At 39.7% G+C, this 17,577-nt stretch overlaps 2 protein-coding genes across 4 annotated transcripts in view; both read left to right on the plus strand.

The window, feature by feature from the left end:
- Positions 1-17,577, plus strand: part of LOC140284993 (uncharacterized) — a 205,100-nt gene that overhangs the window by 57,284 nt on the left and 130,239 nt on the right. The window lies entirely within an intron of this gene.
- Positions 1-17,577, plus strand: part of sema5a (sema domain, seven thrombospondin repeats (type 1 and type 1-like), transmembrane domain (TM) and short cytoplasmic domain, (semaphorin) 5A) — a 128,901-nt gene that overhangs the window by 30,329 nt on the left and 80,995 nt on the right. For all 3 annotated transcript variants that reach the window (XR_011910196.1, XM_072378376.1, XM_072378375.1), the window contains 2 exons: positions 4,787-5,000; positions 15,764-15,863. Coding sequence is in view for 2 of the 3 variants with exons in the window: in XM_072378376.1 (XP_072234477.1) it covers positions 4,853-5,000; positions 15,764-15,863 (248 nt within the window). In the remaining variant the exon portion in view is untranslated. The remainder of the gene's footprint in view (positions 1-4,786; positions 5,001-15,763; positions 15,864-17,577) is intronic.

Here is a 17,577-nt window from a genome sequence, read left to right on the forward strand (position 1 = left end):
AATCCTAAATACAACCCAAAGGAGTGTCACCTAAACTACTACCCCTACAGGCAGCGACAGGGAATTATAACTCATATGAACGTTTCCACATCAGAGCAAAATGTCACTCTCAAGCATTTCTTTTAACAAGCAAACTTCTCTTAAGGATTATTCAGGTGGGCTGGATGGTCCAATTATGCAAGTTTGAAACCCAAATACAACTACTCTTTTCTTTCACCTCAGGGTTAAGTTTAATCAATAACATTTCAACACTTTACTAAAAGACTTTAGTCTCTTCAGTTTGACTTAGGAAATGAAATTACTCAGTGAAGGTTAGAAAAAGATCTCGGTTAGGACTAAAGTGCATTCTCAATACTACACCACCATCACATCAATATAAGCTAGCTTTGATAATTCACATGCTTTTGCTCTCACAACCACTAGCAGTCACATATACTTAGAAAGTAATCTTCGTAGTTTGTTATTGTCTGCAGAAACAACAAATCCAAAGTGTTGTTTTTAGATGGAAATCAGTCTCTTTTTTTAATGGGAATCCATTGGAAGCTGAGATGTTTGGTGCCAGCACTTAGCAGCCCTCAGTGCTTTTTCTACTTTAAGGCCGTTCTGCATTGGTTTCACTTGAGTATGTGCATCCAGTCTATGGATTTCACTAGTTTCTGAAGTTTCATCAGTTTTCTTTTACCCTAAAGTATGTAATGTAAAGTAATGTTTACTTGCAATTTAAACAAAGGCAAAAACAGTAAAAAAGAACTGCTGAAAAGTACTTGTAAAGTGAATATGTTGTGTTCACTCTGCTTAATAACTGCTGAAGGTTGAAACTGTTGTCAGTAACTGTGCTTAGTTTGTGATTTTACACAAGAATGCTGCAACAGACACGCATTATTCAGCGGTGAATGTTTTATGCAATGGTTTTCTATAAAATATATCATAAACTTGTTTCCTTTTAACTACTCATATTTGTGATCCTTTCTAAGCCTCATCAGGTGCTCATTTTTCTCTGGATTGAGTTGAAATATGTTCTAAACATTGATTAAACCTCAAGGATAATATGCATCTGACTAAAAAATATTCTGCTCAAATTGATAAACTTTATTCCAACAGTAAGAGAAAATGAGCAAGTGGTTAAGCCTTGAAAGAATCCCTGAAATTATATAATTCAGCTCCGAAGGACAGAATTTGAAAACGCAAAACAAGAAAAAGTATTTGACGTAGAGTTTAGAGGATTTTGTAAGGTAACATAACATAAACAGAAGCTTTCAAGAAAATTCATGTCATGAACCTGGAGTGTTGGGTGAGTTGGCACGGAACGGCCCCATTGGCAGGACTTAATTACAACATTGGTTCAAAGGCTCAGTCGCATGGATTGGTGACAGATGCTGTAAATAAAGTGGAATGGATGGTTTATTTGTTTTTTTTTGTCAAAGGTGGTTTGCTGCAGATTCAAGTCTGGCATCAATAGACACATGGATTACATGAAATCATACATGGGCTGTGGTAGTGCTGGTTTTTCCACCTGCTGTCGTCCCCTCAGGCTGCATACAGGCCCAACAACCTCCAACAACAAGGAAAGGCAACGTGGAAGTATCCAGCAAATTATAGCCAGGAACAAAGGAAAAAAAATAGGTTGACGGCACCACCCGATGCTACTCTGAGAGTGCAGTCTTATCATAAGGGCAGATAGGTGCATCAACAACATCAGCAGTCTGGTGGTGGAGCAATAAGGACAAAATTTAAAGAGATTTTATTTTAAAGAAAAAAAAACTGATTTCTCTAAATCAGAAGCAGATTGTTGCTTAACACTATCCTGACTTGCATACTATATACTGCTCTTTGCATGCATTTCAGATGACAACACCGTTTATCCCATGTTTAGACTTTATGAGGCTAGTGCTCCCTCTGCTCTGTGCTCTGAATGTTGTGGGATGTTATCCATCACCAGGTCCCTGGGAGATATTAGAGCGTGTGCTGCAAATGCACCTGTACTGTACATGTGACCATGTGTAGGAGAGAGGTGGTGGTGTTGGAGGCTTGTACTAATGCCCCTTGAGATGATTTAGAGTCAAACCACCGAACAGCACGGAAAACTCTTTCAGTTCTCTCCCACAGGACCAGTCGGTGGCTTGCGGTGAGTTAAAGAGGAGATGATTCACTAGAAATCACCGCATGGGAATGATAACAAGTCATATGATTTGGTTTTAAATCATTTCCGTCTGTACTGTTTTACTTACATTAAAAGGCACGATGCAAATGCACATGTGGGCATAAATCAGGCTATCACTGGGTCTCTACAGAGTTTCTTAAATTTATGGCACTCAAAACCTTGTGGTGTCTTAGATTGTTGGAGGTCTTAATTGTTTTTCCATGTGATAAGGTTTTCATTAGGGTTAGTTTTCATGCCAATAAAGAGATGGCGGTCTCCAGTAAAACCAGATGTACAGAGTAAAGTAAACGTAGTAAAGTTACACTCATAGCATTGTTGAGCTCTGTCTTTATGTGTGCGACGATATAAAATGTGCTATGCCTACATCATAATTGGGTTCATGGCTTGGTTCAAATTTAAGAGACCGTTGTCAATAAAAGCCTAACGTAGCTGACATGAAAAAGATTACATATAATAATGGATTAATAATAATAATAATGATAATGATAATGATAATGATAATGATAATGATAATGATAATGATAATGATAATGATAATAATAATAATAACAACCCCAACACCAGTATTTGAATCCAGAAAAAGTGATGCATGAGGATAAAACAAGGCAGTGTAACGGAGGATGTAAAATCGTTCTGACGCACTGGTTACTGGAAGAAGTGCACCCTATTTTCCACTATCACCACATCTTGGATTTTGTCAGCACACCCTTTGCGTGTGTGTGTGGTGTTGTGTGTTAGGGACCTTCACATATGCTCAGAGAAATTTAAGCAAGCACCAAAGCTGTCTCAAATCTCTGACCACATACACACTAATGCAAGACTGAACCATAATCTGATTTCCTAAATCAGCCTCACCTTTTCACCCAGCAGATCATGACATATTTTTCTCTAAGTGAACACAGACATTAAAGATTATAGGACTGTCTGACAAATAGTTGGAAGAATGTCCCTGCCAGCAGACTAGCAACAGGTAAAACGGCTTTCTGAAGGGAAAACGTGGTTAAAGGCTGTCAAAGCAAACAGCAGATGTAGAAAAATGGCATGTACAATGACTGGAAAAGAAATATAAAGAATATAGAGGCTGACATATGAACCGACAAGACAAAAGGGAAATGGAACAGAGCAAGGCGCTAGCTGTCACTTGCTTTCGGTGCTGCAGATGACAGGTGTTTTACATTATGCTGCTGGTGACGACAAACCACACATCAGCGCTGCCTTTGCCTCACAGAAATGAGAGTGAGAGTGTAGGCCCCAAGATCATAGAGCATATTCATGGACACTAAAGGCAAAGTAAACTTTTCTTTCAGAGAGGTATTGGAATAAAGTTTCACCATCATGGTTTTTCATCGGAGGGCAGGAATAGAGAGGTTCCTCGTGTTCAACCCGAGAGCCACTCCAAGCTTGAAGGAAGAGCCATACTTCAGAGAGAAGTGGAGATGAGGTTTGCTTGTGGAGAGCAAACATTCACACCACCTCTTTCTTTGCATCAGGTTCTGTTTTTCTGCAATGTGCTGATTTTCTCATATTTTGCTGCCTTCACAGAACAAATACCATAACAGTAGTTTTTGCTCATTTTCACCCCACCATTCGCACCAAATCAACTCTGTCACGGACGGAGGATTGTTCTGTTTTTGCACTACAATACAGATTTTTTTTCTCCATAAACAGGACAACAGATAAAAGCCCAATTTCATATGTAATAAAGAAAACAAGACTGTTTCAGCAAGTTCAGCTACAGATTACTGTAGCTTTACATTCGGATGCTCCTAAGGTGAACAGTCAGGGAGGCTTATGCTGCTGCTGCTGCAGCTCAAATCACAAATCATTCTTGATAACAGCATCATCTAAATGATTAAAAAAGTAATGATGTAGATGGCCCAGATTGATTATCAATCAAAAACAACTGAGCTGTTCAAAGTGCTTTGTTTTCCTTGCAGCTGCAGAATTTTCCAGGCAGCATGAAGCTGCTGTAAGCATTGTTTAATAATCACATTCAGCAATTGGAGGGTTTGTTTATGAATAAAAACACATCTGATTTACAGCAGCCAGAAGATTTAATTGACCTACGAGGGGAGCTGTGCAGCTCTGTACTGTGCATATATCAGTCACATAAACATTCACAAAGAAATTGACTCTTAGTAATGTCAAACACATGAATGCACCGTGCACAATCTGCTATTTCTGCTCTCCATCATTTTAGAAAATAAAGCTCCATAGGACTTGGAACAAAGACTTGCACAAAGGGCACATGATTTTAGACATTTGAGGACACACTCCCACACAGACACACAGGTTAGGTGGTGAGGTAATGCAAACCGCCTCTGATTCATGAACCTGAGGTGTGAGGTTACTCTTTGCCTCTGAGAGGCACACACACAGCTGTTGCTCAGGAAAAATGCTGCACACTTTTTTTCCTCTCACACTCTCTTCCTTGCACCTATCTTCCTTGCTCCTATTTTATTTTAGCTGCTTTTCATCACCTGAAGTAAATCCTTTGTGAGCGTCAACGTTATGGAGTTGCAATACTCTATCACGATTTTCAGCGCCTGAATAAAGATCGTATGTGTAATAAAGCTTTACTTAAACCCAGATCTTTTCATTTTCTGTCATTTTCTGTCTCACCAGGTGTGTCTCTTCAATGCTCTTGGCCCCTGAGGCCTGAGGAGAAGTGAGCTGAGCCCACAGGCCTCCATGGGACGCCCTGTTACCCAGCATGCACTGCTGCTGCTGCAGTGCATGCTGGCCCTGCGCCTTGGAGGCGTGGCCAGTAGGAGAGGGCCCGTACTTCTGCCTGAATCGCCCTGCCACAAGACAGAGCACCCACTCATCCCACATTCAGGTGGGTGCGATCATTAGCATGGCTCATTACATTTTTATATTCCCCTCCATAATTGTGTGAGCTTCTCTGTTTAGTTATTTATATCCATTTCAGCCTCTCTCCATTCCTTTACTACTCACAAGAGTAGACTTCTGGACCATTTAAGGAAAATTTGCAGATCATTTCATCTGAACATCTCCCTGTTGCTAGGAAACATAAAGAGTCTTACACACATTCTGGCTTTTATAAGCAAATTGATGACCCAAGAAAAAGAAAGTACAGAAGTGAGGTACCTTATTTTAGAGTTGGCAACTTGCAATTAGCTGTCTCTCTCATAGGAGTTAGTGACATGTTGTTTTCTTGTATCACATACAAGAAAAGACTACCCTTACGTTTGATTTGATTTGAACATTAAGTCTGGGTGAAAATCATATTACATTTATGCAAAATAAGCTGGCCTTTGGCTTGTTGGTTATTTGAAACTGCACAACCCAAACATTAAGTGGGTCTGATTTAGAATGTGCAGACAATATGTCGCTCATAGGCCAGCAACTAGTCTATCATAGGGTAGCCATTGCTTATTATACCATTCTTTCTTAAAATTCTTAAAATGAATGCCATCCTGCACTGAAACTAGTGATTAAGATCTCAAATCATTAAATTGAGGTCACAAGTCAAGTTAGAGGTGGGGTCGTATGCCATTATCTGACATGAATTGCCAGATAATGAGTTGAGTTGATTTTGGAGACCAGATGCATGGTGACAGTGTGCATCAGTGGCCAAATAAGGGACCAGCTTTTGTTTATCTATGTAAGGTAAGAAGTAGAGCGAAAAAGTACAAGTCTTATTTGAGCATGCTGGTCTCGTCTCAGGCAGCGCCTCAAATTAGGTTGTGACTTCTTATTCTTCAACCACTTAAGCTGCCCATTGAAAATAATGCAAATCTTAGACACTTAGCTAGATAGATAAATATCTTGATGTCTTAATTTTTCAGAGTTGAAGCTATATTTTTACCTTTTATATACAGTTTATTGTTAAAATCTGCAAGTACTGATGCGGACTTGTTTTTCTTTAAAATAAGAATACTATATTTACGCTCAGCAGGCTTGTCAAGTTTTGTATTTTTTCTATAGCTTTATGTAATATAAATAAATAATGGTGTCTTTTTTCGCTTTCCAACAAGAACAACATTGTAGAAAGTGCTTATCTACCTTAATATAAGCTGCAGTTTTTAGCGTGGTAAGCAGCTTTTCTTCTGCCATTCCCTGTAACATTAAACCTTATACAGCCAAAACACTTGCTTTTAATGAAATTACAGCAAGGGCATAGTCATCAAGTGTAATTTAAGACACTCCCTGGACAGATAATTTTGTTGTTATCTTATCCTTCTATAGGTAATATCAGTGCACATCTCTGCCATACATTTGTGCCAGTAGGTACCTGCTGTCTCAACGAGTGGGTTCAGCAGGGTCTCGTCAACAATAGTGTGTGTCCTCGCACTGATGCATCACCTGGGCAACCATTAAAACATCCTGCAACCCTGAATTGGATTGAATGGGTATAAAAAGATATATTGATGGATTGAAAACATTCAAAAGTCAGCTATACAACTGAGCTCTGCCCTCAGGCACCGTTAGATACATTTTGCCAGTTGTCACCAAGAATGTTGCTTTTGTTCACGGTGGACTTCCTGTTAAAAAAGGAATCATCCATTTCTGAGTGTGAACAGTGAATGTGATGTGTGAGGAGAAATAGATTGGCATTAACAGTTAAACGTGTCTCCAGAGAAAGAGAGTAATGAAAATGTATTGAAATCACAACAGCTGTCTACACCAGTGCTCTCGCACCATACTTAGTTTTGAGATATTTCAAGCAGTTTTTTCCTGGTCTTTCACACATGAGTGCAGCCCTTGTGTACTGGGTACAAAGTGCTTGCAAATGCAAAGACCTATGCTCAACACCTTACCTGGAGGTCCCTTGTGTAGACAGAGAGGCAGAGCGCTCACTATTGCTGCTGCTCCACTAAACATGCTGCTCACACCCAGCTTTCTATACTGACACAGTTGTGGACCTCTCTGTTTACTCCCTTATTGTAAAATTCTGCTGTCGAGGAAAACTTCCCCCTCGGTGTTACATTGCGTACCTTTTTGTCCCTTAGCTACATGGCTCTGCAGTTTTTAGATAATGCCTCAGATTTCATTGCTCATACCCTCTACTTTGCATTGCTATTGAACAACTAAGCTGTAATGAAATGCTGCGAAACCCAGTCGGCAGAGAGTACCAGTAGCAATCAATGCCGTCCTGTCTACCCACAGAAAAGCAGTAAAATGTCATTGAGCTGTTTTCAGTACAGCACAGTCCCAGTCAGATAATCACATGGGATACCCTCTTGGTGAAACTGACCTGAAGATCAAGGTCACAGTATGTTATCTACATGCATGTAAAGATTCATATTTAATACAACCACCCAACACCGTCATAAGCGCTCTCCTCTGCAATGCCTTAACTCTCCCATTCAGTCTTTCTTGCCAGTCATTTTCACTCCATTGTTAGCTGAAGTGGCACTCTTCTCTCTGCGCCAATTGAGTGCAATGATGATGACTAACTGCCTAGCTAATGTAATACATTCCAGCATTGTGCTTTGTGCACACAACAGCAATGGGGTCAGCTGTGATCAGTGGGTTTGTGGTCTCTAATGTGCCTGATTGGCCCATTAAGCCACAGCGGTTTAATGCTTTAGGAGCATTAATAGAGAGGGTCAACGTTTCAGTTTCAGCATGCAGACATGGTTCACAAAGCCTTCTGTACAGAAAAGGAGAAGTATGGTCTGAATGATCAGCAGTTTTTTGTTCAATGCATACTGACTTTCTACCTGCTCTGGAGAAATGTTGTTTTATAAAAGTATCATAAAAGTTAGTTAACTTAGATGATAAGGATACCCTTAATGCTATACTTTACAGATTTATTTCAAGTTTTTATAAGTTTTAAAATGCATCTAATCTAATGTGCCATCTTTCAGAGCTTTCAGAATTTAAAACTTTCTATCAACAGTCCCATTTTTATCACTAAAACCTCATCACATCAAAAAGTTGTGTCTTAAAAAAAACATTGGGTTTGGACACACCTACCTTCATAAATCTGATGCGGCAAAGCATGGAGGTTACTTTTTGTTAGAAAATAGGAGCGTTCTGTGTTTATTTTGCGCTTTAATGGAATGTATATGTGATGTAAATGCCTCTCTGACTCATGTTAAAGACATGTTGCATGTCTTTAGACCCCTGTGGAGATAAACTTAGGTCTTATCAAACAAGTTGCTGGTTTGGATACTACTTTTGTTTAACTTTGACTTAGATGGTTGCTGATCCTTGTCTGCACATCAGTGCAGTTATACAGTAAAGCTTTTCAGTTGTGTGAGGTTTTTTTCTTGCTTTTAAGGGAATAAATATTTCCCTTTAACACAAGTTACTTTTTTTGTCTCATCTCAAAGTTGAATCAGCTCCTTATTTGTGGTGTCTCATGAAAATGTACCTTCATCACTACCTTGACAATTATATTAACATTCTCACATTTTTAGCAAATATTCTTTCATGGCTTGGTGTTATAATTCGTAGGGTTCACGCACATCTGATTTTTGGGAGTTGTAGAATATATTAATTCCTTTTCATGAATTTATTCATTTTCCATACCTGCTTAATTTTATTCAGGGTCACGGAGCATTTACCTGCTGCCACTGTGCAAGAGGCGGGATAGACCCTGAACAATTTGCCCATCCATTTCAGGGCCAACACAGACTCGAATGAGTCAAACAACCATGCACAATTTAGAATCACCAATTAAACTAACATGCGTGCTTCTGGAAGGTGGGAGGAAGCCGGCATACCCGGATCTAATACACTCAAGCATGGGGAAAGCATACAAACTCCACACTGAAAGGCCCAAGCTTAAGGAGCCATACGGAGCCATGCATGCACGTGCGTACAATTTGTGTATGCAGGAGGCGGAACCACTTTTTAAATCTGTTATCATTCTTTTTTTGCGAGTCATTGTGCTCCATGTAATGTAGTGTAATCCCTGGTTGCTGGAAATGTGCAGTGTGAGGCTGCCATTACTCCCCCTTAGCCAAGCTGGGAGAACTACAAACGAATTAAAATACCTCTCTGGATCACAGCAACCCAATGCTCCATTATTCTCTTGACAAACATTATCTTTGGGACACAGACATAAATATAGAGACTTACCCAGAGTCTCACAGTTAGTAGTATTATTTGCTGGATTATCTGGATTGCTCAGAATTAGATAAGAAAATAGTCATGTTTGTTCAACATGGAGCTACAGCAATCATGGACTTAATTTATCTCAGCAAATTAATTGCAAACAAAGGAAATGCCTTGTATGACCTCTCCAGAGGTAACAAAATCTACCAACCATTACCTTATCTAATGCATCAAAACCACAAATTGTTGTTTTTATTGTTTTACAAATTACCAGAGAGTGTTATTTATGTAGAGGTTGAAAGCTAAACTGCTGCTGGCAGTGACATATTAAGCAATAGTGGGAATTAAAGTGCATTGACTTCAGCGCTGCACTGAAGTACAAATCATAGACTTTATATAAAAAGTGGATGGGGTTGGATGAATCTCAGGAAGAAGCTATCACTCATTGCCATCCTGCTTATAGTGATCCAAAACATTAAGTCTTGAGTTTTATAAAAATTTCAGATCCCATACAGTTGTCATAGATGATGAATTTAGCTAAAGAGACCAAAGCCCTTCTTTTGTACCAGTGTGTTAATGTAATTATTAATCCTGCTCTAAAGTCATTTGCACATCTACATGGTCTACAGAGTGGAGATTGAATTGCTACCAGAGCCAGCCTCAAGTGGCCATTTGTGAAACCACTGTTTTCCACGCTTCCATGTTGGCTTTACTTCTTTGCACTGCTCGATACAACTAACTGTAGTGCTAAATAGGTACTCTGCGACTTCTAAAAGTGTGCATTTTACTTCAATACATGTCAATTGCGGTTACTTTTCATATTGTCTCTGAAACTCAACATGTTGACTTTCAGTGTTTGAGAAAAGATTAATGATCTTGTATTCTTTGAGAAAGTTGTCCTAGTTCCTTAGCTACATTAATAATTCAATAACCCTCTTAGATTAGCTGGAAAACGCTTTGTAAGAAAGCTGAGACTTCGGGCTGTTTTCTCATGATACCTTGACCAATTTGACATGTGCAGTCCATCTAAATACAGCTACATTATAATTAACATGTTTACATAAAACACTGTTTTATCATTAAACACTGACGTTCAGTGTCCGTTATGAAGTCAACATTACAGAGAATTCATTCTCTCCCATAGAAGAACACACTGCTGCTGACCTGCCTGAAATGACTTGTTTATAGTCCAAGTCACCATTTTTGACTGAGCAGCTGACCAATCAGAACTGACTTGGCCTTTTAGGAGGGGAGCCTTCAAGCCACAGCAACTAAAACAGACTGTTTTTAGACCCAAAGTAAAGATGCTGCAGCAATGTACAATGTAACAAAATAATGTGTTTTGTGTGCATTAAGGCATGTAGGATTTGGTGCGTTTTTTAACACTTACGATGAAGCAATAACTTTAAAGGAAGCAACAATAGACTAACCAAGTAAGGACTGATTCATCTTTCCTGTTTGGAGGGAAAAAAATAAGAAAAGATCATCATCTGTAGTTCAAGGTTGAAAAATGAGAGCTCAGAATTTAAAAAGAAGGGAAAAATGACCTGCTGACCTCCTGAAATATCTCACACTCACAGCTGGTTTGATAAAAAAGGAGCAGTGCAGAACCCAATGAGTGGTTCTTACCCATCATGAGAAGTCAAGGTCAAGGTTTGTCTGGGTTGAGTGGGTGCCAGTGACAGCATTTCTCTCTTTCTGTGTGACTGTGGCCTGACTGTGGAAGGGTGTGTCTCACATGGGTTTGACCCCACTGGAGACGGTGGTTTTCTGACTTGGCACAACACTTGGCTGAGAGAAGGGCAAATGTGGTGCGAGGCTGCTGCAGTCTAAAGACTGCTTTTTGCTTTGTGTGGTGGTTTCAGAAATGTAGGGTTTCAGAAAGAAAGTACACTGTACAGTTCAAAAAGCAGTGATCCAAATGTTTACCTAAAAAATAAAAAGAAGCAAAAACACTCTTCATAGAGCTGAGAATAGCTTCAGCAGGGGTCCAATGTAAACGTGTGCAATTTATAGAATTATTGTTGGAGGGGCGTTAACAGACCACATGTAAGAAGACGGGTACTTTTTGCCAAAGGTCTCCAGAACCTGCATTTATAACATTATTCTAGCTTTTTGTTTTAAAGCTCAAGAGATGCGCTGTATTAATAAAGTGTTACTTTAACAAGTGTTCCTGGGTGAAGGCTTGAAGGCTTTTAAAGGTTATAAACTGTGTTGTAAACAATGCCTTCACAGGCCAAGCTGAGGGCCATGTCTCTGAGGAGTGGAACTGGCTGACTAGTTTTACAGCCACAGAATGAGCTCAGCTTTTATCATCCCTCAATAGCTAAAATGTCGTTAGAAAGATGGGAGTGAAAACGGGAGGATAAACAAATGGCCTCACAGCATTCATAAATGCAACAGGCTACAGTTCGTATCAGGGATGCCTTAATGAGGCATTTGGGGATGGTTCTTTTAAATTCTAAGGCCTCCAAGGTCTTTGAAGCTTGATTTCCAAAACATTAAATTCTCTGTATCGATGTCCAAAGTCAGCTATGTTCTGGCCATGTTTTATTTTAATTGACGACAAGCTGGCAGTGGGATGAAAATGGGTCTGTCTGTATTTGTGGATTTTTTTGCGTCTTTCATTAGTTCACTGCAGTGAAATTCCCAAATATCCTTTCCAGGCACAAATTAAAGCTTCTTTGTTTTTTTCAAGTGGCCTGAAGAGATTTGGTCACCTTGTTAAAAGCTTGTCTCGTCTCCTGCACTCCTTCAGCCAAAAGGCTGATCTCCTAAATACACATAAGATTTAAAGATTTTACTGCACACTTATTTGTGGCTTCACAGTGGTTTGTTTCACGAGATTCACTCACTGTCCTGGACCGCAGCACAGCACTGGTACAGTTGTGGCCGTAAAATGTGCTTGTTTTGTCATGCTTGACATAACAGGTGCACAGAAGCGTGCATGAAATGACCCTGCATTTTGCTTTAGATTTATGCCGATCACGCAGGTGTTTGTTTTCTGACTGCTTTGACCAATTGTTTCCTCACATTGACTCGGACAAATAGTTGCCATTCATTCTGCTGCCCATTACCACAGGGCTGCATTTAGAGTGAATTGGCTCTTCATTTATGCGACTTTATTTACACTGAAAAACCATTCATGTTTAAGAATTGATTCCACATGTTTCCATTGATGCCAGTCTGTCCACAACGTAGAGCTGTTTAAAAGTTGTAACTTTAAGGGCTGGTAGACCAGAGACTGGCGTGGCCTCTGATGCTTGCTGTAAATATTTATATATCCTGTCATTTTGCCATTGTGTCAAGTGCACCATGACAGAGCGGGCAATAACAAACAGTATGTGAGTGATGGGCTGTTCTATTTTGAGGAGGCGGAAACAGGAGTGGAAAGGATAAATTGGGACTGAAAAATGGGGGTTTCTGTGTTGGCTCAGAACCCTTGCTGTGTTCTCAGTCTTCATAGCAGTCCATGTGTGTGTGCAAGTCGGCATCTGCAAGTCTGCGCATCACGCCTTCATCTCATCAGCAGCCAATCCCCTAATTTGGTAAGCTCCTGTACAAGCACGGACTTGACAGGATTACATTATCACATGCATTTACCATGCAGCAGCTGTGAATCCATGTAACATGCAAAGCAGAAGTGAAATCTTACAAGTGGGATAGGGCATACAATTAGTTGCAACGATAAACTTATTTGGAGTGGTTCCACTGTTTCATTTCCACTTGGCGGGTTTGTTGGCTCAGTTCTGGATCTTGAAAACTCCCCTTGGAGCCTCTAAAATGATGATACACAATCTATCCAAGGTCGAAGAAATTAAGGAATGATAGATGTGAGTTCTGCAAAAAATAAATAAACAACTCTCTCTATATCTGCCACACTTTTACATCCCAGCAGCAACCGGATAAACCCCCATGAGTGCGACTTTGGGAATTTCTGTATATTCAGCTGCAAAGCCTTGGGAGGGCGATCCACCCTGGTTATGAATGTTTATGAACGGCTCCTTGGCCTCGTCACAGAGGCCATAAATCCTTTGAAGGCTGTTGTGTTCAATTAGAACCTCTTGGCCCCTTTCTTACTTCCAACAAATATCCTCTCTTTCTGTCTCTATCTCACACACAGACACACGCACACACACCGTCACCCCACTAGCAAGCCTTCTCTGGTGAGTCTGGGAGATTTATGGGGAGAGGCTGGGGTTCGTCAAGTACCGTCTTTCCCCTCGGGGGGTGTCACAGCTATATCTGTATGCCAGGGATCCTCTCCATGGCGTAAAAAAAAAAACAAGCCCACTGGAGCCAAAGGATTCGCACATCTAAAACTTGGCGTCTCTCTATAAAATGAGCAGAGCTGCATCCATTAACCAAGATGAAATCTTTGGGGCGAGGTCGGTCGTGACCTCCTGGATATTTATTTCACCGTGGCTAATTAAAATTTATTAGTGTGAAGCTTGCAGTAAGTCATGGGGTGCTTTCTCTTCTTGCATTTTTCTTGTACCTATCCCCGGAGACTTGAAAGAGAACAAGGGAAGATGTCTTTGCATGCAGTCTCTCAACAGAAGATATTGTTTTGTTATGAGAGCTGGGGTTGGTCCCATTATGTTAGTTGGAGGTGGCAGATGTTCTTTGGAAGCTTTTTTTTTTCTTTCCTCTGTTTGTCTTCATTTTGAACTGCTCAGAAACCCCACGTTTGTCACCAAAACTGGAAATGCTTGCTTTTGATGCAGTCAAGGGAGAAAGTGCCTTTATTTGAAGCGCTATCTGACAGGTGTGCCTGAAGAAGCAGATAATGTGTTTCGAGGACAAGATTCATGCTGTCCTCTCCCTCTGTTCCGGCCTTGATCGAAAGCTCCTCGGTAAATTATTATTATTTTTTAAAATAAAAACTTTTTGAAATTCTTATTCTTTAGATAGCTAACAAATATTGCAGGAGCCACCTCTAAAAATTCTGATTTACTTCAGTTCTGGCCTCTGTCTGTAATGAAACACGTGAAAATCAAATCTGGAGACAATGTCCCACATGAGGTGATGGTCCCTCGTGGTATAATCAAGCCTGTCTATACAGTATTACTGAGAAAAGTTATTATGACTACAGATTGAGCTAGTGATGAGTGATGAAAAACACAAGCTACCATGAGGACTGATTGACCACCCTTGACTAAACCTATCGGGTGACCAGACAGTAGACAGGCCGTCCTTATCGCTTGATTTGATTGGTCAGGGGTTAATGGGTTGGGCGCCGGGAGAACAGGCATGTTGTGGATAAGATGTCAATGTCTGTCTGGGATAACTCTGTCCCTCTTCATGTTTGTGCGTATTCCTGAAGCTTGGAGACAAGCTCAGTCTCCATAAAAACTTTAATCTCATCCGTCTTGATGATCTGTGTAAAGAATACCTTTCCCTGAAACCACTCAATCATCAGAAGCATCTAGAAATCAAAGGACTCCCCATTGAGCTGTGAGAAATCCATATTTCAGGTTCAAGACAAGGATCCTGTGAAAGACTCATGTCTGAGTGCTTTGACCTTTACCTAGCCTTGCCAAGGTTTTATTTTTCATATATATTTTTAACTACTGTTTTGTAAAATGTGAAAATTATGTTTATGTATTTTATTCACCTACATCTGTTTTATTATTTGTTATCCTGTGAGCTGTATGAAGTTACAATATATAAGATCAAGGAAGCCCAGGCAATATTTTCCTTATTGGCACACCAATAAACACAATAGGGACATTTTAAATGTCTTTTTAAACGTCGGTTTGCTCAAGTAAGTTAACAAATGATCTGAGAAGGTAGGGTGGTAACAGCATACTCTGACTTTGGTAAAACAATTAAAAAAAAATACAACGGACAGCCAGGTCATGTCTCGGGAGACTGTTAAACTTTTATTTTAGTACTTTTTTTCTACCACGATATGATGTCTTGAATGGCTAATGAATAAAAGTTATTGTCTGCTGGCTCACAATGTTGACTCACTAAGAGGGTACATATTTGTATCATGGCAGGTTTGTTTTAAAACTATGATTAGAAAATATGTTGAAGAGGTTCAGCGCAGCAAATCTATCAGTTGCCAACTTTAAAAGATAACTAAATATGATGCTAAAAGAAAGGAAATTTTGGAGAAATAAATAGCTGGAAATGAGCTGTGCCAAAATCACCCGGAGGAAGGCATTTTATTATCCAAAAAACACATTATACTAAAAATGAAAGAGGCATCCTTAAGTTTAAAGATGATACTGGTCCTTATTGTTACGGTGCATCTGCCTCTCTAAAGCAGCATTATGAGAAAACTTGAGAATCCCAAAACGTTAGATAGCAGTTTGTTATGTTTTCGTTATCTTGTGTTATTTCTTCATTTTAATTTAGGCTCTAGATTTGTAAATCATGTTGTAACAAATATATCTTTAATTAAAGAGGACATTTTAAACAGAGGCAGGTGAGAAAGACCTGCAACCTTACTAATTTGGTCCCTTGAGAAAATCTTCACTAGCCCTTTAAACTCGTGTAATACTTTCATCTACAATCATAAACATTGTCATTAGCTCACAGATGTTTTGTTGTTGTTGGCAGAGATGGAGCCGTGGATCTTCAGATTCAAAGCAGAGGGTACGGTGGATTACTCACAGCTGACCTTTGACCCCGGCCAGAATGAACTGATCGTCGGTGCCAGGTAACCCTTCATCCAGCATTTTTTTTCCTCTCCCGTTGGCTGCCTTCTTACATCCTTCTATTTTCTTTTGTTTTGTTGCCTGTTTGTGCTTTTATTCTTCTTTTTTCGCTGTTTTTGTTGGTGCGTTGCATGAGTAATGATCAGTTTCTCTAAAGATGTCCCCAAAAGCCAAAGAAGAATGGCTTTGGAGATCTAAGTCCATTGTCTTTGCGAAGCCCAGCCAAACGTATATGACTCTGTGTGTTTGTGTGTGTGTATATACACACATATATTGCTTATGTTGTGGGGACATAAATCTCCACATGGTTGTACTGTGGGTGTTAGCTCTAGGACGTGATATTTGGCTCTAGTTTGAATTTATTCTCAGGCAAGTGGTGGTTCCACTGACTAGAGGCTTGCATCAATTTTGTGTGAAATCTAAACTAACTTTTCTTTTAATATGTGCATACATATATGCAGTGAAGGTGCGTGAGGCTGTGGCTGAGTCCTTATAAAGTGGACTCTGCACTTTGTTTAATTGGCTCTAGTCTTCAGTAGAGAGAAACAATCACAACATGAATAGGAGATGAGAGTAAAGCTGTCAGAGGAGGAACAGCAAAACAAGCAGGAACAAAGGGAGCACAGGGAATTTACTAATGCACTGGAACTGAGATGGAAATTAGAAAAAGTCTATTTGTGGACAGATATAGGTCTCAAAGGCTAGTAAAAACCCTTTGAGTCAGATGGCACAAAAACAGAATAGGAAGTAGTAAAGTCACTTGTTATCACCCATCAACAATTCATCAAGTTCTATCAACACAATCAGTGCTCAAAAAAGAAAAATCAAAGAAGAGATTTAGTTCGATTGTCGGTGCCATCTCGACTGCTCCTGAGTGTCTAACTGTGAAAGACAATGCGACGAGATGGATGGCAGCAGGTTGGCTTAAAAGTATGAGAGATAATGGAAGGAAAGTGGGATCGATGCAAATATCAATACAGTGAAACAGGGGGCCGTAGCCACGTTGAGACCTCTCTGATAGCCACTCTTCAAGAGATTTATAGATGTCCGCAACAGCACTCGCATGTATGTGGGTAGGTGTGCAAGTGCAAGTGTGCAAGTGTTGGTGTGAATGTGATTTTACCCCTGAAATGATGTATCCACTTTATAGAAATCAAAGATCCCTGACATGAACGAAAGGCACAAGATGGCCAACACTTCCCTTTTTTTTTTTTTTTTTTGCTAAGCAACTGCACTAAAAATGCAGACTAAAAGATTTTCTTTTCGGAGATGTCACCACCAAATAAATTTGGCTTCTTTTTAATAGTAGTTTTGGTGATAGCAGGTTTAAGTGAAATATAATTTGTCAAAATGTAGAATGTTCTTCCTGAGACAGCACTCTTTACAGCCTGTAAATGTATTTTAAAATAGGAAGAAAAAGCTAATGAAACAGCTTTATTTGTGCCCTGCTGATGTGAAAACTCTTCTGCCAGCTAGAGTTGCTCTTCTGCTTTTAAAAAATGTATGGCAAATGGGAGCATAAAATATTTTCGCTTTGTTTTATCAAGTCCCAAAAATGCTTTGGAGAAATCTAGTTACCCATTATTTACCTTAGTGGTGGAATTCAACGATCCAACCAGCTTTACCTCCCTGACGACACTCTTAAGTCTCAGTCAAAGACTAGCACAGCACATGTGAAAAAAATAAAATGTTGCGGTGAAAATACTTGAAGTGAGT

This window comes from Leuresthes tenuis, unplaced genomic scaffold (assembly GCF_036924035.1).
Source record: "Leuresthes tenuis unplaced genomic scaffold, fLeuTen1.0.hap1 SCAF_24, whole genome shotgun sequence".
NCBI classification, from domain to species: Eukaryota; Metazoa; Chordata; class Actinopteri; order Atheriniformes; family Atherinopsidae; genus Leuresthes; species Leuresthes tenuis.